General features: G+C 37.7%; 1 protein-coding gene across 1 annotated transcript; it reads left to right on the forward strand.

Moving 5' to 3' along the window:
- Window positions 1-959: 959 nt before the first annotated feature.
- Window positions 960-16058, forward strand: MTO1 (mitochondrial tRNA translation optimization 1). The gene is made up of 12 exons (XM_004673628.2): window positions 960-1304; window positions 5327-5526; window positions 5611-5728; window positions 7029-7318; window positions 8593-8705; window positions 8803-8993; window positions 9202-9332; window positions 10507-10711; window positions 10790-10961; window positions 12626-12744; window positions 13891-14051; window positions 15734-16058. The coding sequence occupies exons 1-12, from the start codon at window positions 1088-1090 to the stop codon at window positions 15893-15895; spliced, it is 2079 nt and encodes a 692-aa protein (XP_004673685.1). The 5' UTR covers window positions 960-1087; the 3' UTR covers window positions 15896-16058.
- Window positions 16059-23621: the final 7563 nt, after the last annotated feature.

The following is a 23621-nucleotide window of genomic DNA, read 5'->3' on the forward strand; positions in this document are numbered from 1 at the left end:
GGCCCCCAACACAAGATAATAGACAAATTTTGGCATGCAAAAAAGCTTTAGACAGTATCAATTCACTTAAATCCTATACATGTCTTGCCTAAACACTTTATTTTGGGGTCTGTGATTAATGCCTGCATTGAAAAATGAAGAGTCTCATTTAAATAAAGATCAGTGAAAGGATTAGGCAAGTTGAAAGTAGGTTCTCTAGCTAAAGGCTCAAGTAACTGGTTTTAAGAAGTTTGTTAACACGAAACATATTGTGTAGCACTGGAAATGATACAGATATGAATTCATTGTCATAAAAAATGTCCATGACAAACTGTTATGTGAAAAGTAGACTACAAAACAATGTATATGATGTGACCCCATTTTTGTTTAAAAAAAAGTTAAAAATTAAAATCCAGTGCTTGTGACTGTGTGATGATCTTAAACACTGTACCACAACCTGATGCAAGATTTTTTTAAGTTTAGCTGTTATCTACCAAAAACTTAAACACGGAGGTGGTGTTTTACCCGGTATTTACATGTACAGAGTTCCACAAACTTAAAAAGACACGTGTTCAGGAATGTGCAAGACAACAATGAGCTGTGGTTCACTTGTTTTAAAAAAATTACAAGAAAACCTTTTATTAATCTTCGCTAATCTTTCGCATATATATATATGTATATATGTAAGAGCCTTTCGAATCTATTCCTAGTCTTTATAAACAGAAATGAAAATAACTTATGTACGAGAAAATGCAATCAACCTGATCAGGCAAAGGAATCCAATTCATTGCAGGCAAGTAGGGCTGCAACTCGCTAGAAGGACAAAAGATGACCAACCAGGACTCCTAACCCGGGCTTTACGTAATCAAAGGCCACCACGGCCCACAAATACCATTACACAGACTGCGCCACCTGCACCGTTATTCCGTTATTCGGCCTCCAGCGGCCAGTCAAACCGCCAATTCGTGGTGACGCTAGACGTAGACGTGCTACGCCATGACATCAGAGCAAGATGGCTGCGCCCTGAAGACTTTGCTCCTGTAGCCTAAGTTTATGCGCCTTGCTAGCGTCAGGGTCAATATCCCACAGATTCTGCTGTCCTCCAACCATGTTCTCCCTCCGAGGTTGTAGTCGCTCGGTCGCGGCTTCACTAGCCAAACAGCACCTTCCATTGGCCCTATTCAATGCTGACAGCGCGGCTCCCCGCACTCCACACTTCGACGTGGTAGTAGTCGGCGGAGGACACGCCGGGAGCGAGGCAGCGGCCGCTGCCGCTCGGTGCGGCTCCCGGACTTTGCTACTCACGCACCGCGTGGACACGATCGGTGAGCGGCGTGGGGGGATGTGTAGCTGAGATAGCACGCAAGCTGCTGATCAACCCCTTCTCGTGCCGAACTGACCACCTCTTACCGAAATAATGACAATCCTAGCGTCGGTGGCTTTAAAAGCCTGATTTGTGTTCTGTAGGGATCTGGCGGGACTGGGACTAGAACTCTAGAGTAGCATTCTGCTATTCTGTGAACCGTCGATTGTGGCGTGGCGGTGCCGTGGGAAACTATAAGAATTCGTGCTGCTCGCACTGTGACCTAAAATTATTAGTAATCGTTTATAAAAAGACCGGTTTTTTTCCCCCCTCGATATTTTGTGGAGCCCTTTTGAAGAACGATGCTACTTTACCTTGGCATTCCTTATTTCTACTATGTGTGTGCCCTAATTTGTACTTAGAAACCCATAGTGCTTAATAAGCAATGGTGGAAAGACCATAATCAAAAGCTAGAGAGCTCTCATGATAGAGACTTGCTAAAACATTTTTTTGTAAATGATGCATGCTTATCTTTGCTCCTGCATTTGCTTTATTAAGGTACTTTTAATAAATCACATAATAAATCACAAAAATTGTATTCTGAAGTACTTTTTAAATATTACCACTAAGCTGGTAACTGTGGGGAATACTCATTGTTAATAGCAACTTAGGAGTGTCCGAAAGATTATACCTTGCTTAGTATACATTTCAGTGTTGTTTACATTTGCAGAAAAAAATAAATGGATGCCGCCTTTCATTAAAAAAAAAAAAATGTACCCAGCAAAATGCATTCTTGAGATAAGATGATCATTATATAGTTTAAGTAATGTAATCCTATAAGAAAAAAAGGGATTTCCACAAAACCCATATTTATATTCTTCTATTAACACAATAGTCTAATCTCAGCTCTCTTTACTTTAATAACTACATTTCGGAGAGAAATTAACAAACTACAGATGAGTTTTATCTTAAAATCCAAGTCATTTTTTAAGGTAATTTGATGTAGTGAAATATCGATCATTCCTACTGGAAATTAGCAAAGAAAGATAGTTTGGGCTTAAAAGATTGAACTTACATAGGAATACAAAATTCAAGAATTGACCTGTTGTGATTCGTATCATATCTGTTGTGATATCACAGTCATATCATCTGCTAATTATGAAATCAGACAGAAAGTCTTTTATACTAATGTGGGAAATAATGGCTTTTGGAAAACTGTTTTTGCCTTTTATTGCAAAATAGAAAAACTTTTTGAGATGGTTTATTCTGTGTAGTTCACCTATGCAATTCATGGAGATTTAACCCTCATTAAAGAGGTGGTTAGTTATTCTGAAGTTTAATCCAGGCTCCTTTACATACTGTTACCTTAGACAAAGGACAATTTATCTCATCTCACTTTCTCTGAAATTGAAATAATAGCCTTGACCTTGGCAGGTTGCTATAAAGTTTGAGGCATAAATACATGCAACTCATGGCCTATATTAAGTGTCAGGTGTTAACTATTATTTTACCATAAAGTTTCAACAGAGCGGGTTTACATTTTTTAATAAAGTAAAATATGGGCTGCTTTATATGTTTCTACTACTATTATCTACTGCAAATGCAGCAACCTTATGTTAGTAGGCTATATTTAAGAACATAGATGATCAATAGCCTTTATTACCCCAACTCCAAATGATTGGAATTGAGTGTTAACTTTCTGAAGGTCTATGTTGAGAAAGATTTTGAGGACTAAGCAAAAGACAGAAAGTATCCTATCAGACATTTATGCTGATAAAGAGAGAAGCTTCACATTTATACATATATTTCTTTGAGATAAAAAATTTTCAGCAGTTAAAAAAATGAATTCTTTGTATTTGACTTTAACAAATGTAAATTCTATAAATAGGGTATATAATATAAACTAATTCAGTGAAGTGCCAAGAAGTTATTTAGTTGGGAGAAGTGATAGAATTTCAAAATAATTTATTCTTAACCATGAGTATGGATGGAGGTTTAATGTGTAAGAAGACTCATTTCTTTAATGAAAGTTTGAGGAAAATGTCAAGAATAATGGGATTCGTAGGGTTTGTTTTCTTTTTTTAGTTGATATGTAATGAGAGTTTAAAAGTCTAAGTCATCCTGGTGGCACAAGGGATTAAGCTGCAGCAATATGAAGCTATCCACAGCCACTGCAGCATGAGTTGGATCCCCAGCCAGAGAGGTGACCCACATGGCGTGGCAGACCTCTCCTGTTTTGCCTGCTGCACCCCTCACAGTGTATCTCAGCCGATTCTTTACCCCCTCTGTCTCTGGTGAATCCTCTTGCTACCAGCACCCCAGCTCTTGTATGCATAAATAAATAAATCTTAAAAAAAAAAATGGCTAATGGCCCTCCCTGGTGGTGCAGTGGGTCAAAGCACAGCACTGTGAAGCTAGCCGTGGCCACTTCAGTGTGAGTTTGAGCCTGGCCAGGGAAGTAACCCCTCCTGTCTCACCCACTGCTCCCCTACTGCCCTCAGCAGTATGCTTGGGTAAGCTGCCTGTTCTGCTCCCCACTGTCTCTGGTAGGTCCTATCATTGCCCCCATACCTCTAGCCTGTACCCCAGATCTGTATGTATAAATAAATAAAGAAGTCTTTTTTTAAAAAAAAAAAAAAAAAAAGCTAAATCATGTTGATAAGTAGAAATTTCTAAAACAGGGATCTCAACTTTAGATACTTCAGAGGCCAGATACATACTTAAAGTCTGTAAAGCTAAGTAAATATAAAACAGTGGTGAGCTAGAGAATAAATTTTCATCAGTTTTTTCATTTGTTTATTTTTTTTAAAAAGGCTTTGTTTACATATTATACATCACAGCAAGTGGTTTGGGTTATGATTGCTAATATAAAAGGGTCTGAAATGTGTGCTCTCTAAATCTGTGAAGTGGGTCAGTTATAAGTACCAATAGCAGGCCCTCTGCAGCCACTGCAGCATGAGTTGGATCCCGGCCAGGGTGGTGACCCACATGGCGCAGCAGGCCTCTCCTGTCTTGCCCTCTGCAACCCGCAGCAGTGTATCAGTCAATCGGCCTGTTCTGCTCTCCTCTCTGTCTCTGGTGAATCCTCTCACCGCCCACACCTCTGACCTGTACCCCAGTTCTTGTATGCATAAACAAATAAATCTTTAAAAAATACCTCTAAAAAATAAATAAATAAATACCAGTAGCACAGAATGATAGAGGGGGATGTCATTGGGCGATGTCATCTCACATTCCTCAACACAAAGCATCATAAAGAGAGTGTTTACTAAAGTAAAATTGTATATGAAATGAAGAAGAAAAAAGATAAAGCTATCATTCCTATTGTTACAGCAAGAAACAATTACAGAAAATCAGATAACTTGGCAAAGTAACAGCTTATCAAGTTGGTAAATCTAGGAACTAAGCCAGATCTCTCTCATGCTGATCATCTCAGAACTATGCAGCCTCCCTGTGGTGATAATAAAAATTTTTGGAGAGCTTGATAGTGGCCTTGTTGCCTTGTGTATGTTGACACAGATTTCCTACCTCCTGTAAAATCCTTTGAGGTAATTAACATTAATTTATACCTCTAATTAAGACAGGGGACCTTAAAGGGTAAGTATAAAATAGGTATTCTACTTTCAAGAAGTTTGCAGTTTAATCATTTCTGCAAAATGTATTTGGCATTTGTGGACGACTTAACAGTGAACAAGGGATTTAAAAGTATGCTTAAAAGGATACGCTTATAAGTATGCTTGATTTGAGAAGGTTTTGTTAGGTAAGGATTTCAAAACCACATCTATAGGAAAAGTAACCTAATGAAATAGTAAAACTATGTTTCAAGGAAAGGATTCAAGAGAAATTATAGGCAAGGGTTATCTTTCAGGATACCTTGAATAACTCTTATGTCATTGGGACTTTGTGATTTTTTTAAATAGTGTATTTTCAAGTTTTTTAAAATACCCTATGAGATGAATACAGCTCTAGTCACAGATATTTCCCTATTAAACACTCACTATGTGCAGGTTGCTGTATGTTTATTTTGTTTGTGACTGCTCTTAGGTCAGATGTCCTGTAATCCTTCCTTTGGTGGCATTGGAAAGGGGCATTTAATGAGGGAAATCGATGCCTTGGATGGCCTGTGTTCTCGAATCTGTGACCAGTCTGGTGTACATTACAAAGTGTTAAACCGACGTAAAGGACCAGCTGTTTGGGGTCTAAGAGCTCAAATTGATAGGAAACTCTACAAACAGAATATGCAGGTAAGACTAGAGCATGAATACAGGAGATTGTAGTGATAGTTTAACTGTCATGGTGTTAAGAGAACTTGCATTCTCTTTTCACAGAAAGAAATCCTAAATACCCCACTGCTTACTGTTCAGGAGGGAGCTGTTGAAGACCTCATTCTTACAGAACCAGAACCGGAGCATATGGGAAAATGTCGTGTCAGTGGTGTTGTTTTGGGTATGTACTGGTTATAGATATTGAATATCAGACTGCTGTGGAAAACTTATTTTAGAGCAGAATGTGTAGATGTTTTGTTTATTTGAGGAAACTGTGCTTTTACTTTACACGGAAAACTGTTTCAACTTTCAGCACTCTCCATTTCTGGTACTTCTTCATCCTAAATTGAAACTGCTCATTAAATAACTCTCCATTACCAAAAAAATAAAGCTCCATTTTTTTATAATGTAGATGTGTCTGTAACAAAATCTTTACATGCAAATTTCAGTTATTTCCCTTATTTTCAGTCCCAAACTTCATTTCAAAATCTTCTCAGTTCTCATTCACTTTTCCAATTTTATAAGCCTTTGCAGGGATTGCATTTTCACCCTCCATCAGAGCTCCAGCGCCAGTGCCTTATAACTTCTGTTTTGTATTCCCTTCGCATTCCCTCCTTACCCCCACGGATACCAGTATATTGCCATAGTCTTAAGAATTATTTTTGCTGTACTTTGCCAGTTCGTTTTCTTTGGTTATTTATAGTCCACAAATGAGTGAGAATATCAGGTAACTTTCACTTTCCAGGTTATTTCATTTAGCATATTCAAGATCATCCATTGTGTCTCCAAGGACACTATTTCAGCCTTTTTAATAGTTGGAGTATTGCATTGAATACATATTTCACAAAATTTCTTTATGCAGTCACATCTGTCTCTAGGAATTTGGATTCCATGACTTGGCTATTCTGACTAATGCTGCTGTGAGCATAGGTATGCGTAAATCCTTTTGTATTAAAGTTTTCAGATTTTTCAGATTCTTGATTCTTCTTTCTTCTGCTAGATCAGTTATCACTCTTCAACTACTTTCTGCCAAAGTGAAAGCACTTTTTTTTTTTTGAGGTAACACTGGTTCATAAATACTATATATGATTTAGGGGAATAAATTTGTACCTCTTCAGATGAATGGAAATTTCTTATCTTTTGACAAGTTCTTTTCCATACTCTTTTGTGCCTTTATTTCATTTTCTTGGCATTTCAGGAAGGAGAGCAAATTATGTGAGATAGTTTGTCACATTTAATCAAAAGTCTCAAATTAACTTGAAAAAGTAAGATTAACTTTGTAATTCTGATATGATTTTAGGAATATGAATTGGATAGTCTGAATATTTTTTGGTTCTTGAAATTGATAACAAATAGCCTTTTTACTCATTAAAAATTCTTTCTCAGATCTTGAAAGAAAATTTTTCTCTAATGTAAAATAATCACATTGTGGTTTAATACTTGGTAACAGAACACAATTTTTTCTCTTTCCTACCACTTAGTGGATGGAAGCACAATATATGCAGAGAGTGTGATTCTGACTGCTGGGACCTTTCTGAGAGGGATGATTGTAATTGGATTGGAGATGCATCCAGCGGGTCGGTTAGGAGATCAGCCTTCCATAGGATTAGCTCAGACTCTGGAGAAATTGGGGTTTGTTGTGGGAAGACTGAAGACTGGGACTCCACCCCGAATTGCCAAAGAGTCCATTAATTTCAACATTCTAAACAAGCAGATACCAGATAACCCATCTGTACCATTCAGCTTTATCAATGAAACAGTGTGGATTAAGGTAAGATAATTTATGTGAACGTGAACTGATATTGGCTAGTAACCACAGGATATAACCTAACTTTTCTTTGTGTTTGTAATTCATTCTATGTCACTGTTACTTAGGTGCAAAAACAGTGGAATCTGGATAGTTCCTTAGTCTTTCATAATTTGACCAGTTAGATGTTTCCCCAAAAGTTCTTAAATTTCATTGCTTTTAGTAATTTTGCCTGCTTAAAACCTTTGTCAACAATTTCAGTTTCAATGAAACGTTGCAATACTATTTAAATAAACTCCTACAAACCATTAAATTCACCCTTTGTTAATATTTTTTCTATATGTGTACATATAGAGAACCCTGTAGGTCATATAGATGTGTTTATATATTTTTTAATGCATAAATATATAGTCATTTAGTCTTGCTTTTTCTAAGAAACATTCAGTAACACATTGTGGAAATCATGAACCTTTACCTCTAAATATTTTTACTCATTTCTCAATTAAGCACAGAGACATTTTATGTTAACCTTAACCTTAATGCAGTGATGATATTCAGGGAATTTCACAATGATATAGTGCTGTAATTTAGTATAAAGTCCATCATCAGAATTTTACTGATTGTCCTAACATTGTACTTTTTAGCACTTTCCCCCTATTTAGGAGCATATATTGCATTTAATTGTCATTTCTCATTAGTGTGAAACAGTTTCTCAATCTTTCATGATAGTGATATTTTTGAGAGTACAGACTGATTGTGCCTATCTTTTAAATTAAAAAAATATATGTGTGTGTATTTAGAATTAAGGACTAGTAATTGGTGATCCTAGTTTCTGGTGAGTGTTAATCCTGATGAGTAGTTCCAAATAATATATTATTTTGAATAAGCCATTTTTACATTTTTGCTTCGGCAAAATGTAAATTGGGATGGTAATATTTTTTTCTAACTTTCTGTTAAAATTTTTCAAAGTTACAAAAAGTAGTTAAAAATAGCACCATGAATCTCTGTGTCCATCTTCAAGCTTCAGTAAATAGCATTTTGGCTTTCTTGTTTCATGTTTCCTCCTCAAAACTATTCTTGCTGAGTTTGAAAGCAGCAATCTCAGAATTATATCATTTCACTTACAAATAATTATGCATATGTTTTTAACAGATTAGAGCTTAGTAAAAATCAGTGAATCGTTTGTGCATAGTTTAATGTGTATAATATTAAGTTCATGTCCTTTGTGGGATTTATTTGAGTAAGTGGCAGGCTAGTAGAGAAGCAAAATAGTATTGTAACTAGTTCCTATGTTTTAGCCAGAAGATCAGCTTCCATGTTATTTGACTCATACCAACCCTAGAGTGGATGAGATTGTCCTGGAGAACCTTCATCTGAACAGTCATGTTAAAGAAACTACAAGAGGACCTCGGTAAGGACAAAATATCAGTGCTCAGTTACTTTAAGGATTGATATAAACATTCTTTGGTTTGTTTATTCAATTTTTTAATGTCACTGTCCTACTCTAGATACTGTCCCTCCATTGAATCAAAGGTTTTACGTTTTCCAAACCGTTTACATCAGGTTTGGTTGGAACCTGAAGGAATGGATTCTGACCTCATCTACCCCCAAGGGCTGTCTATGACTCTACCAGCTGAGTTACAAGAGAAAATGATCACATGCATCAGAGGCCTGGAGAAAGCTAAGATGATTCAGCCAGGTAAAGAGGACCACCTCTGCCCTTCAGTTTGAGTGCAGGTCACATCTTATACTAGTCGTGATTGCTTAGAGCCTCAGGAGATAAAGCCCAACATCTCTGCAGTTGGTCTTCCTTTTTGAAGAACATTTAATGATAATTTTTACATCTCTACCTTGAGGCAAACCCAGCTCTGTTTTAACTTACTTTGTGCCACTTATCCTTTGGTCAGGTTATGGTGTTCAGTATGATTACTTCGACCCCCGTCAGATCACTCCTTCTCTTGAGACTCATTTGGTGCAACGGCTCTTTTTTGCTGGACAGATAAATGGCACTACTGGTTATGAGGAAGCCGCAGCTCAAGTAAGAGACTGTTCGAATGTTGCTGTAGGCAAAAAGGGTGTTCCTTCTTTGAACCTGTTATGTTAGCTGTAAATATCTTAGATGCAACACATAATTAATAGAAGATATTTCTGTTTCTAGGGATATGGAAATGGTCTCTTTGTACAATGTGATTTTAAAAGTGTGACTTACTTTTTTTCTGAATTCTATGTCTGATTTTGATTTTGATTAGCATTATTGTGTTGCTTCTGAGGCTTTTCTTAAAAGATTTAGCACAGGGATTACAACTGAGATGGAAAAAGGCATAAAATGATGTAAAATAAGCTATTATGAAAATTTAGTTATTTTAACATAACTTCTTGAAAAATTATCTTTATTATTCCTTTTAAGTAGAAAAATTTTTTAAACGATTTATTTATGTGTGCATATAGAACTAGGGTATAGGCCAGAGGTGCAGGGGTTGAGAGGATTCACCAGAGACAGAGTGGAGAGAACAGGTAGATTGACTGAATGAAATACACTGCTGAGGGGAGCAGCTGGTGAGACAGGAGGTCTGCTGTGCCATGTGGGTCACTTCCTCTTGTCCCCCACCCCCATCAAACCTGTGCTGCAGTGGCTGCAGACAGCTTCATAGTGCTGGGCTTTAACCTGTTCTGTCACCAGGGAGGGCCCTGGGGAGTTATTTTTACTTCTAAGTGGAAAATGGCTAGAAAAGTCCTACAGATGGTGTTTTTGTTCTTTTTTTATTTTACAGCATTGTGATCACAGGTGGATTTAACTGAGAACTATAAATCAGAGACATTCTGCAGGGGAAGGGGAGAGGGAGGGATCAAAACAGGGGAGGAAGTGCACAAAGGACTATGGTGATAACGCACAGGTGAATTGGTGTGGGAAATTCTATGGGCACTACATCTGAGAAGAGAAAGAAAACATTGTACAAAAGTGAACAATGATGTAAAATATAAAATAAATTGTTTTTTAAAGGATTGTCCCACTTAGGGAATCAGGAATATTAAATACTTTGAAAGCAATGAATCTTACCCATAATCTCTTTCTAGATATAGATCATATCTTCTGTCTCTGGTCTTCCCTTTTGGACAGTGTGCCATGCTGTTTTTTTCCAGGTAGAGTTCTGAATAGGATAGCTCTTTGTTCAGTTCATAATGGCCTTTTAACCATTTCAGTCCTCTTGTAGGGTGTGGTAGCTGGAATCAATGCAAGCCTCCGGGTCAGATGCAAGCCTCCTTTTGTTGTTAGCCGAACAGAAGGCTACATAGGAGTTTTAATTGATGACCTCACCACCCTGGGCACCAAGGAACCGTACCGCATGTTTACCAGCCGAGCAGAATTCCGTTTGTCACTGCGCCCAGATAATGCTGACAGCAGGCTCACTTTTCGAGGTAATTCTTAGGGGTATCCTGCAACCAAATAAACTCCTCTTTAAACCCTCTCATTATATTCTCTCCCTCCTTCTATAGGGTACAAGGAAGCTGGCTGTGTATCCAAACAAAGATATGAAAGAGCTTCTTGGATGAAATCTTCTTTAGAAGAAGGCATTTCTGTGCTAAAATCTATTGAGTTTTCAAGTTATAAATGGAAACAGTTAATCCCAGAGGCTTCTATAAGTACTAGCAAAAGTCTTCCTGTCAGGTATGCATTTGTAGTTTTTAAATACGGGCTTTTCTCACTTTTTATGGAAAAATGTGCTCATTTCAGAGACATTACCTATAGACTCCTACCTACACATTTTAAATGAAGGTAGCTTTTTCTTGGCTTCTTTTCAGAGTTCTTTAAATGAAATTTATCTTTTTATTCTATATTAGAATAAATATGATTCTAAGTTATTATTTTTATTTTTTATATAATCAATCTCTGTGGCTCCCATTCAGTGCTTTTGGCCTTTTTTTTTTTTTTTTTTTTTAAGATTTATTTACTTATGCATACAGAACTGGGGTACAGACAGATTCACCAGAGACAGAGTGGGGAGCAGAACAGGCAGATGGACAAAGTACACTGCTGAGGGGAGCAACAGGCGAGACAGGAGAGGTCTGCCGCACCATATGGATCACTTCTGGGGCCTGGAATAGAACTCTCACTGAAGTGGCTGCGTCTAGCTTGCAGTGCTGTGTCCTAATCTGTTGTGCCATCAGGGAGGGCCTCTTTTGGCTTTTGTAAGAGAGGTGGTTGCCTACTTTCTCTTACAGGCATGGAGCAATTACAGTGGCTCATTTTTTTCTTGAACTGTGTTAAGGAAACTTCTGATTAAGCAGAGGGTCATAAATTCTTTGAACCTGCTATACTTGGGGGGAGGGGTTGTTTCTGTTTTATCATTTTGGTTATATGGATTCTGGGTCTAACTGACAATTAATGTAGAGCTTTTTTTTTTGCTTTGAAGATAAGTTCCCAAGGATCTTACATAAATTCAAAATCTGCCTATTTTACCACTGTTTTCTCCTATTTAAAAAACAATGAGCTAATTAGGGTGGGGGGATACTCAGCATAAATCTACAAATCTACAATCATTATAGCTTAGAAACACATGCGGTGGCAATTTACCTGCAACTGTGTCTCTAGTTTATTTTTCCATTTTTAAAAAGACTTGTAGATTTAGTGCTCGCTTTGGCAGCACATATACTAAAATTGGAACGATACAGAGAAGATTAGCATGGCCCCTGCGCAAGGATGACACGCAAATTCGTGAAGCGTTCCATATTTTTAAACACTGATTGAAAAAGATACTTATACCCCCATGTTTATTGCTGCTTTATTTACAATTGGAAAAACATGTAAGCAGCCCAAATGCCCAAAAGTAGATGACTGGATAAAAAAGATGTGGTACATATACACAATGGAATATTACTCAGCAACCAAAAAAGAGAAACACATGTCTTTTGCAGCAACTTGAATGGAGCTGGAAAAGATCATGCTTAGTGAGATAAGCCAGAAAAAGAAAAAAAAATACTGGATGGTTTCACTCATAGCAGGAGTATAATGGACCAGGCGAGAAAATATCAAAAATAATGAAAAACCATATACCAGAGACATTTTGTGGGGGTGGAGTGGGGAATGGGATCAAAAAGGGGGGTAGGGAGAGAAATGCATGGGACTATGGTGGTGGCATACGGGTGATTTGGTGATGGGAAACCCGCGGGGATTACAATCGAGATGGAAAAAAAAAAATGTGCAAAATGATGTAAAAATAAACTTTTGGAAAAAGAAAAAAAAAAGACTTGTAGATTTAAATCTATCCATTTTAATGATGCTTTTTATTCTCTTATTTTTCCTAGTGTTAATAAATGTTTGTGTATTTGCAGCGCTCTAGATGTTCTGAAATATGAGGAAGTTGACATGGAATTGTTGGCCAAGGCTGTTCCAGAGCCCTTGAAGAAGTATGCTAAAACTAGAGAACTAGCTGAAAGACTAAAAATAGAAGGTAAAAAGTATGCTTAAGATGCTTATATGTTCTCTTTACATATGTGCAGATCATGAATGCACAGCTGACCCCTTGAAAGTGCTGTGCCAAGAGGAGCATGATTACCATAGCAGGCTCTGTGGAGGCAGTGCCTGGGTTTCCAGCTGGCAGCATCATGGCAACAAGTGAGAGCTTGTAGGGACTGCAGAACCTCAAGCTGCAGCCCAGACCCACTTAGTGAGCATCTGCATTTTTATTTATTTATTTATGCACATACGACCTAGGGTGTAGGCCAGAGGTATTGTGTACTGTGGGGGCTAAGAGGATTCACCAGGGACAGAGTAGGGAACAGAACAGGTAGATTGACTGTAATATACTGCTGAAGGGAGCAGCAGGTAAGACAGGAGAGGTCTGCTGCACCACGTGGGTCACCTCCCTTGCCTAGGATCCAGCTCATGCTGCAGTGGCTGCAGCATAGCTTCCTGGTGCTGCAGTTCAACCCCTTGCACCACCAGGGAGGCTCCAGCATCTTCATTTTAACAGGATTTCCAGGTAATTAGTATATACATTTCAAGCCTGAGAAGTGCTACTCTAGAAGGACATTACTACTGAAAAAAGTCACATTAAATGTTGGTTTAAAACAGGTTTTGATTTACTTTTTTTCTAAGAACAAAATGTTTTATAATCAAACATTGCTGGATTATGTTTCTAATTTCACGTCTAAGTAAAAACTTTATGTGTTACCATCTAAGAACTCTACTCTTTAAAATCATAGCTTCAAATGGACATAATTCAGAAAATCATTTTCTTTGAGAAACATCCTGTCTTTAGGACTAAAATTTAAATGACAGCCTCTTGAGAGCATTTGTTCCACTAAAGTTTTCACTGAAAGAAATTTATTTTTGCTTTTAATCTTCTAGATTTTTGAAATGAAAGGATATATGATAAACTACCGAATAGAATGTTGCGGTTACTGTACAAGATATTCCTTCTCTGTAATCTTAGCTTCAGTTCCCTCATTCATAAAAAACCCACTTACCCCACCCATTTTGTGCTGAGATAAGTGTTGAATGAAACAATGTATACCAAGGCTCTTTATAATTTGTAAATATATATATATAAAAATATAAGTTAACATAATCTGAATGTCATAATTTTGTTCACCAGCCACTTATGAATCGGTGTTGTTTCATCAGCAACAAGAAATAAAAGAAGTTCAACGAGATGAAGCCCTCCAGTTGCCAGAAGACCTAGATTATTTAACACTTAGAGATGTTTCTTTATCCTGTGAAGTTAGAGAGAAGCTACATTTCAGTCGCCCTCAGACGGTAAGAAAACAGGTAGTGTGTAGAAAGAGCCAGTGCTTTCAGTTTTTAAACCTAGATTTAAATAGCTACCTAATACTTTATTTCATCACAAAATGCTTCTTATTTTCAAATATCTCTTTCTATGACAGGTGGTATGTTTTTTATGAGAAATGATAAGCTTATTCTAAATAAATAACTCGAAGTCAAGAATTGGATTGATTGTAATTGTTCTCAAGTCCCAGTTATGTGTTAAACCTTCAGTGCCGTCTAGTATGTGTATATGTCCTAAAAGAAACTACAGTAGTTTAAAATGTGATATGTATCAGTGGTTTTCAAATCACTACTTGGATCTATCCCAAATAGTAATCCTAAAGGTTCTACAGTGTTGCCCTGAGAGCTACTAGTAGGAAGTGAGGAGCCAAAGATATCCCTACTCGAATACTTCAGCCTAAATATTGTATATGTGTGTGTACCTGCATGTCTGTAAGCAAGAAGTATAGTATTGGGCTCCCGATGACAAATATTTAAATATATATAGGCTATACTTATTGATTCTGACATTTTATAACATCCCTGAAATTGAGTTATGCTTTCACGGTGTATCATAATTTAATAGCCAGTGTTTATTTTAATATTGGTTCCTAAAGTAAAGGTACTCCTTTCTTCATTCCTCCATCCCTCCCTAACCCTCCCTTGTTCTTTCTATTCCTTTGCATTTTTACTTTGTGTTGTGGTAACATTGGTTTACAACACGGTATGTGATTCCGAGGTGTAGAATCACACCCTTCAGATATATGTTACCACACAACATCTACCACTATGTTCCCATACCATAGACAATTGGGCCCCTCCAAACTTTGCTCACAACCCTATCCTAAAGGGCCATGTTAACAAAAATCTGACCTGTAAAAATTTTTGAGAAAAACTTTTTTTTTAAGGGAAGAGTGATTTTATCAATATGTATGGAATTAGTTATTAGTCATCATGGAAACTAGGCAAATAGACCTTAAATTTTAACTCTAGTTCATTTTGAGTTATGTTTTTATGCATAATCATGTGGAACTGCTCAAGGTAATAATAGTATCCAAATTAAAAATAAAATTAAAGATTCAATTCTTTGGTGAGATTAGTTTCATTCCAAGTGTTTAACAGCCACGTGTGACTAGTGCCTACCATATTAGTCCAGTGCATTATTATAATGCTGGTATTGCAGAAAATTCCATTACCATAGATACTTCAGTACAGCCATCAGAGTTCACAACTCCTTTTCGACTATTCTTAAAATTCAAGAGTCTGCCAGCATTTGCTACAGACTGCAAAATGAATTGAATGTGCTTAAATAGCCTTTATACTAGTTGGAATGGATATTTATACATTTTACTGTAAAAATATATACTAGTGAGGTTGATTATAGGGTCCTCTCAACATGGTGTTAACGTCAATGAAAAGAAAAAATAAGAACACTAGCATCTGTTACTTCTGTGATCTTGTACAAGTCATTTAAATTACTCTAATCCTTGGTTTCCTTGTTTGTAAAATAAAAAATTAAAAGTAATCACATTTCCTTTATCTGCCTTAAATATGGTACTATATTAAGATAGCAGTTTGAAAATATTTTAGAAATTATGATATTCAAATTAAGAGGGGAATAGACATGATTTGATTTGTCATAGCTCACATACTTTTGTGGTTTTAATCCTTAGATTGGGGCTGCTAGTCGTATACCTGGAGTGACACCTGCTGCCATCATCAATTTGCTAAGATTTGTGAAGACCACTCAGCAAAGACAGGCAGCTATGAATGAATTGACCAAGTCTGAACAAAGCTTATGTGATAAAGACAGATTTGAAGAGAGACAGTTATAGATAATGGGATAAGAAGTATTTACAATGTGCATATGTTAAAATAACCTTAGATTATTATGGGCTTGTCATTAGTTTATGAAAAGGATGAAGATTATAATTGTCCTGGAAATGCCAATTGAGGTGTCTGGCCTTTTTGTACATCTGAAAAATAAGTAATAAACTCATAAATTGTACTCTTAGGTGCTTTAATTCATGAGCCTATTGATAAGAATTTGTGCTGTTCATCAAAGAGAGATAGCGTGAACCCAAATTAAAGTCTTATCTTTCAACCTGTTTTGAAAGCTAGTAGGTTTGTGCTCAGTTAAGTTAGGAAGCAATTTCAAAAACTTCACTATTTACACTATGTTAACTTATACAAAGTTATCTCAAAAGAATATTTTCCAGCAACTTACTACAGATTATTATGCCCTAGGGAAAAATCAATTGAAATTGGGCCCTTCCTGGTGGTGCAAGGGTTAAAGTCTCAGTACTATCAAACTATCACCAAGCCTTCAGCCAAGAGGGCCAGGGAGTTTGGCCTGAGTTTGATCTCCAGCCAGGAACTAACACACATGGCACAGCAGACCTCTCTTTGTCTTGCCCACTGTTCTCAGCAGTGTATTTCAGTAGATCACCTGTTATACTCCCCACTCTATTTCTGATGAATCCTCTCACCACCCGCACCTCTGGCCTATACCCCAGTTCTTGCATGCATAAGTAAATAAAAATAAAACTTTAAAAAGGCAAATGAAAATGTAGCCTTACCCTATCCAGTTACCTCATTGAAATTCCCCAATGAATGGTGATAATAGTCTCCGACAGAAGTTAGAACAAATTTGTGATTCCTGACTTGATACAGATCACCCTGCTTAGTAGGAAAACTAGGTACTAAAGTTCATTTCAACAGGAACACCAAAATAGAAAACAGGAGACAACTAAGAAACTATGCATTTGTAAAATCTGGTTTGAGGAGGGAGGGAATAAATTGTCCCACTTCCAACTCAAAGGAGAACAAGGTGCAAATTAACTTGTCCCAAGTTCAGGTTCATTGACACCAGCAGCTTCTACCAGGCTGTGCCACCTAAGTTCGTCTTCAGCAAGATCACTTGTATACCTGATGTGCACAGATAGGGGTAAGTGCAATAGTACATGTAAAACACAACATAACTTGATGATAAAAATGTTTTAAAATTAGTATGCAGTGATGGTTGCACAGTTCTGTGAAGAGACTAAGGACCATTGCATTATACTGTTAAACAGTTGAACTTTATGGCATATGAATTAGATTAAAAAAAAAATAGTATTTTAAAAACTAAAAGAATTCGGCCTTCCCTGCTGGCGCAGCGGGTTAAAGCACAGCACTGAGAATCTAAAGCCGCTTCCGCATGAGTTTGATTCCCGCCTGCCCCTGGCAGACCTCTCCTGATCCGCCCGCTGCTCCCCTCAGCAGTGTACTTCATCCATCTGCCTGTTCTGTTCCCCGCTCTGTCTCTGGTGAAGCCTCTCACTGCCCCTGAGCCTCTGGCCTGTACCCCAGTTCTGTATGCACAAATAAATAAATCTTTAAAAAAAAAAAAAAACTAAAAGAATTCTATGATTGGTGAGTCCTTGAGCATAATTCTTAAACCTGGCTGGACACCAGAATTCCCAGTAAAGATTGTGAAAGTCTGTGCTGGCCCAGGAACCTAGAATACAAATAATCTATACAGTTGATTAAAGTACTAGAGCAGTTCAGCTGCAGAGAAAACTGTGAATTCAAGTCCAGAGTAAAATGATTCTACCTTCCAATGATAATTTTTGGATCAGATAAATTTTTTAAATGTAAGTCCACTCGAATGCCTGTCTGGATAAGTATAGACTTAATGAAACCTATGTTTTTATGCTATGGAGAAAGGATGCAGTTATTTTTACCTAGTACCTCATTTTGACTGTCACAGGCCTAAATCAGCATTTTTCAGACTTCTGGCTGCAGTTTGAAAGTAATTAAATAAATACTTTTGACATAACTTTTTTTTAAAGATTTGTTAATTTATGCATACAGAACTGGGGTACAGGCCAGAGGTGCAGGGGCAGTGAGAGGATTTACCAGAGACAGAGTGGGGAGTAGAACAGGCCGACTGACGAAGTACACTGCTGAGGGGAGCAGGGAGCAGGTCAGGAGAGGTCTGCCACGCCATGTGGTCACAACCAGGGTGGGAATCAAACTTGCACTGAAGTGGTGGCTCACTTTCAGTGCTGTGCTTTAACTTGTTGCACCACCAGGGAGGGCCCTAAATACAATTTTTAAAATCACAGGAGATACTGTTTGCTGAAGCTTTTGTCCTAGTAATTCATGTCAAAGAATATTTCAATTAAGATGCTTATTTTTTCCAGTATTTTATCTCTCTATGTATGTCCTATAAGAGGTGGCAACCATACCAGGCAGAATTTGTGCCTTGCAATTGAAAATGTCTTAGATGCAAAAAAAAAAAAAAAAAAACTAATTGTTTTGGGCTTAGAAAACCTCAGTAAATTTAGGATTCTTTTATATCTGTGTATTCCTCAAAGTAAGATTTTCTCTAAAAATTGTTTCTAAATTTACAGTAACATGCAAGTTGTTGGTTATGAATTTCAGGTATTTTAACCTTACAAAACCTTTCTGTCACTTTCAGTTGATAATTTCCTGCTAAGGGCTGAAGGCCCTTCACTGGATGAAAAGTTTCTCTGTCATTGCAGTGCTAACTCAACCCAAGAGTTATCCCAGAGTTTAGAAGCTACATGGTAGGGGAATTTAAGCTGTATTTCACTTTGAAGAGCATTCTCTGAAGATTTAAAATACTTTCCACATACTTGAAAACAGTAATACTTTTCTGGTGTTCCAGTGTTTGCTAGGCTGGTAATTTTTTCAAACCAATGCCTTATAATTAATTCATTTTTACTCTTTTTTAGAGTTGGTCTACACCCCTTTAAAACAACACAAATTTAAAAGAACATATCAAGATACATAAAAATCATACTTCCAAAAATTAAAGCCAAACATTTCAACATTTCTAAGATATACTACATTTAGTATTAGACCATACTCTGTGTGTATGGGGGGGAGGGGGTTTCAAGCAATGAAAAAAATGCTTTCTTACCCAACCATAACTGAATAAAAACCATTTCTTATTAGACATTTATTGAGTTGCCAGTCCTATGTAGAACCCTATAGGAAGCTGAACATAAAAATACAGAGAATCAATGAAGAAAGTATGACAAAAGGCTAACAGGAGGGAATGAAGTTTCAGGCTGGGCCAAATGGTTCCTTTGTTGCAGTGATATAGATATATCCTCTACACCTAAGTGATTACAACTCAGGCCACAGAACATTGTAAGTATCCTTGACAGAAAGCTGAGAGAACTACTTCCTCATATTTGGGTGGCTTTGGACAGCACAGAAACTCAAATTGCTTATGTGGCAACTTAACGGTTAATCACAAAACCAACTAGGATATTCCCTCAATCACATGATTTTACTGAAAATTTAACCAAGTTGAATACTTTATGGTCTTTCTTTTGCTATTAGCCATCTGGTACTTGGTCTCTGGAAACCACACTTGCAGGGTCACACCACACCGACTTCCGTTGAGCTTTACTGCCTGGTACACCCACTGGAATGAATAAAACTACCTATTTTTGACTTATGCATGTCTGTTTAAAAATCTGTTTTTAATGGTGAATACCCGACACTTACAAATTTGTATGATAGTTTAATGAAAATGTTAACGTAAAATAAATCACCTATTTACATATAAAAATGATTATTCTTTATACAATCTAGTAATTTTATTTAGATAATGTCTCAAAGAGATCGTGGGCCTTCCCTGGTGGCACAGTGGGTTAAAATGCAGCATTATGAAGCTATCTGCAGCCAGTGTAGCACTAGTTCAATCCCTGGCCAGGGCCAGGGAGCTGACCCACATGGTGTGGCAGACCTCTCCTGACCCCGTCGCTGTTCACCTCAACAGTGTATTTCAGTAGATCTGGCTGTTCTATCCCCACTTTGTCTCTGGTGAATTCTCTTACTCCACTGCACCTCTCATCTGTACCCTAGCCTTGTATGCGTAAATTAAAAAAGATTGTGTTAAAGGCAATATCCAGACTGCATATATAGTTACTTTGATCTGTAGTAAGCTGAAAGTTTTTGAGTTTAGCTTTATCTAACCCCTTGTTTGGTTTCCTTTCCATAAACAAACTAACCCTTGAAAACTAACTCTAGAACTGAGGAATCAAAGGGAGAGGGGGTAGAGCAGGGTTGAGAACAAAGTTGGGAGGGATCACTGTGGACTATGGGGATGAACTGTGGGTGATTTGGTGGTAGGTGTGGTGTAGTAACACCACCTCAAGGGGGAGATGCTATACCTCTAAAACACAATGCTGTAAAACCACTTGCCTCAATAAAAATAAGAACTATATAAATTCAAAAAGCAAGCTCAGTCTTTTATGCATCCAAAGCTGTATGTTTAATTTTTGTGAAAACACATTATAAGCTATGAACTGGGAAGGAGATCAGTAACGAAAGAATCTGGAAACCATGTGACCTATAGTTAAGAATAGCTGTAGGAAGTGAAAATGTTCATCTCAGACATGATTAAGGGGTTTCAGTGATCAAGTTAAGTAAGTGACCTGTAGAAAAGAGTGGGGGGGCTCTCCCTGGCAGTGCAATGGGTTAAAAACACAGCACTATGAAGCTATCCACAGCCACTGCTGCAGTACATCTGCCTGTTCTGCTCCCCACTGTCTTTGGTGAATACTCTTAACTCCTGTGGCACCTGTGGCCTGCACCTCAGTTCTTGCATGCATAAATATTTAGAAGTATGTTATAAAAACAAACAATCCTTGCCAGCCCAGCAATCCCATTCATTCATAGGTATTTACACAAATAAAGTGAAAACCAATACACATATAAACCTGTATATGACTGTTTCTAATTGTGATTTCATTGGTAATTGTTCAAGGTTGAAAAAAAAGTACACTAGAATTCATCCCCTTCAGTTGGCAATAAATTGTCTTACATCCAGTAAAAAGAACAAATTACTGACAGATGCAAAATAATCTCAAATACATCATATTAAAACCAGACTCAAAGGTTATATACAAATCTGGCTAGATTACTTAAAAATACAAAATTACTGGGACAGGAGATAAATCAGTGGTTTCAAGGATTGGGGTGGGGAAGAGGAGCTGATAAAGGGGTATTTAGGGGAACTTGGGAATGGATGATGGAACTTTTGATTGTAGTTAGCTGTATATATATAATCAAAACTTACAGAACTTTTACTTTGAGGGGGTGAACTTTGTAATCACTTTAAATTTTTAAAAAGTGGAAAGCAGGCCCTCCCTGGTGGCGCAGCAGGTTAAAGCACAGCACTGAGAATCTAAAGCCACTTCTGCATGAGTTCGATTCCCGCCTGCCCGGAGGTGACCACATGGCGTGGCAGACCTCTCCTGACCCGCCCGCTGCTCCCCTCAGCAGTGTACTTCGTCGATCTGCCTATTCTGCTCCCCACTCTGTCTCTGGTGGAGCCTCTCGCTGCCCCTGAGCCTCTGGGCTATACCCCAGTTCTGTATGCACAAATAAATAAATCATTAAAAAAAAAAAGTGGAAAGCAGGCACTTCCTGGTCATGCAACAAGTTAAGGCACATCACTATAAGACTGCCCATGGCTACTGGAGCAGAAAACGATTCCTGGCCAGGGAGGTGGCCCAGATGGAGCAGCAGACCTCTTCTGACCCACCCACTGCTCCCCCCTCAGCAGTGTATTTCAGTCAATTTCCCTTCTGATCCCCACCCTGTCTTCTCTGAATCCTCTCACCACCCCACCACCACCACCTCTGGCCTATGCCCGTTCTTATGTGCATGGATAAATTTTTTAAAAAGTGGAAAACAAATCTTTTGCTCACTTATTAGGTTTTCTAATATTCTCTGCTTGCTTGGGTCATAATTACCTTAACACCAATTTATTTATCTTTGTGGTCACAATGTCTGCCCTATAGGGACCACAACTGACTCTAAATGGATTCACTGAAACTGCCAAGGGCCATCCAAGGTAAATAATTTTCTTCTAGTTGTTTCATTCATTTCCGCTGATGACAACTAGATTACTAACCTTTAGAAAACAAAATATATAAAATTAGGTAGTCACTTTCAGAGGTTTCCATTGAATCAGGGGCCAACCTTTCAGGAGCCAAGTTAGCAGTTTCTTAATAGTCAGCATTCCTCTTCCAAATCACTACCTGAACAAGTTAGTTACTTACAAATTATGCTTCAAGTTTTAGCTCTTAATGGCAATTCCCAGAACACAGAAAATGGAAGTTTGATGTCACCTGGGTGAAAGAGAACCTATGGGACTGGAAGTAGGGGAGGAAATACACAAAACTTCGAGACGCAAAACCAGATATATGAAGTTCAGAAGGTCAACAGAAAAGGGGGAAATAACTAATTCTGCCTCCTCTCCCTCTCCCATCTGGAACAGCTTGCTATCCTCCTTCATAAGCCCCAAAACTCATGTTGTTCACTACACCTCAAAGAAAGAGACCGAAACTCCAGAGGAAATTCTGTCGACTGATTCCTGCAGCGTTACACGACGAATGAACATTTGAACGTGAACCTAAAATTTATGTAGCACCATCTTCTCAAGAAATGAGTTAGCATCATTTTTCTGAAGTTGTCCATTTCAGGAATTGAATACAATATTCAAAAAAATCTTTAGGCACATAAGTACAAACTCAGCAAAAAAAAAAGACCACCAAGGTAAATATAAAAGTTCTAGGAATATTCCTCCAAGCTTCTTTGTACTGAAAATTACTAAGTCAAGTGCTTTTTACTCTATTATTAGCAGCTTTTACTTTGACAAAACCAGAATTCAACCATATTAATTTTTCACTTTTGAAAAACTTGCTTCTGGATTCTCCCTGGTGGCATACCGGATTGGGGCACAGCACTAAGCTGGCTGCAGCCGCTTCAAAGCCAGTTTGATTCCCTGCCAGGAAGGTGGCCACATGGCACAAGCCTCTCCTATCTTGCTCACTGCTCAGCTTAGCAGTGTACTTCAATCTAGCTGTTGTTCCCCACTATGTCTGGTGAACATTCTCACCCCCGTACCTCTGGCCTGCCCCCCAGTTCTACATGCCTGAATAAATCTTAAAATATATATATACCATCTATGTCTGTCCTTGTTTCAAACTTGACGGTAAACCTGGTTTTAGTAGTTTCTGACATTTTTCCTTTAAAACTTAAGTGTGGTTAATATATGTCTAAATGGAACATTTAAATATCCAAATACTTGGTGGGTTTCAAACTTTAGGGCCCATCTGTGGATGAACATGGGTAAGATGTACATATATACACAATACTTGGCTGTAAAAACAAAACTTTGTGACTGACATTCTTAGAGGCTTTGTTAAGTCAAGTCAGAAGATGCTGAGGCAAAACTAGTTCACACCTAAAACACATCAGCTAAGTACAACATGGCTAACCAAAGGGAAAGGTGAGTAAATTGAGTTGTACGATGGTATATGGAGACTACTGGTGGCAATCACATTGTATACAGATACCAAGATCATACACCATACACTTGAAAGCCATAAAATATTTTAAGTCAATGTTACTTCAGTTAAAAAGTTTTAAATCTAAAGTGGCATTGGAGAGCAGAGCTTTGTTTTTTGATAGCTGCAAATAAAACCAGGGATACTCAAAAACCAGAATCTCTTAATACAATCTTTTGAA

This window comes from Condylura cristata, unplaced genomic scaffold (assembly GCF_000260355.1).
Source record: "Condylura cristata isolate star-nosed mole 26May11 unplaced genomic scaffold, ConCri1.0 scaffold00001, whole genome shotgun sequence".
Lineage (NCBI taxonomy): Eukaryota > Metazoa > Chordata > Mammalia > Eulipotyphla > Talpidae > Condylura > Condylura cristata.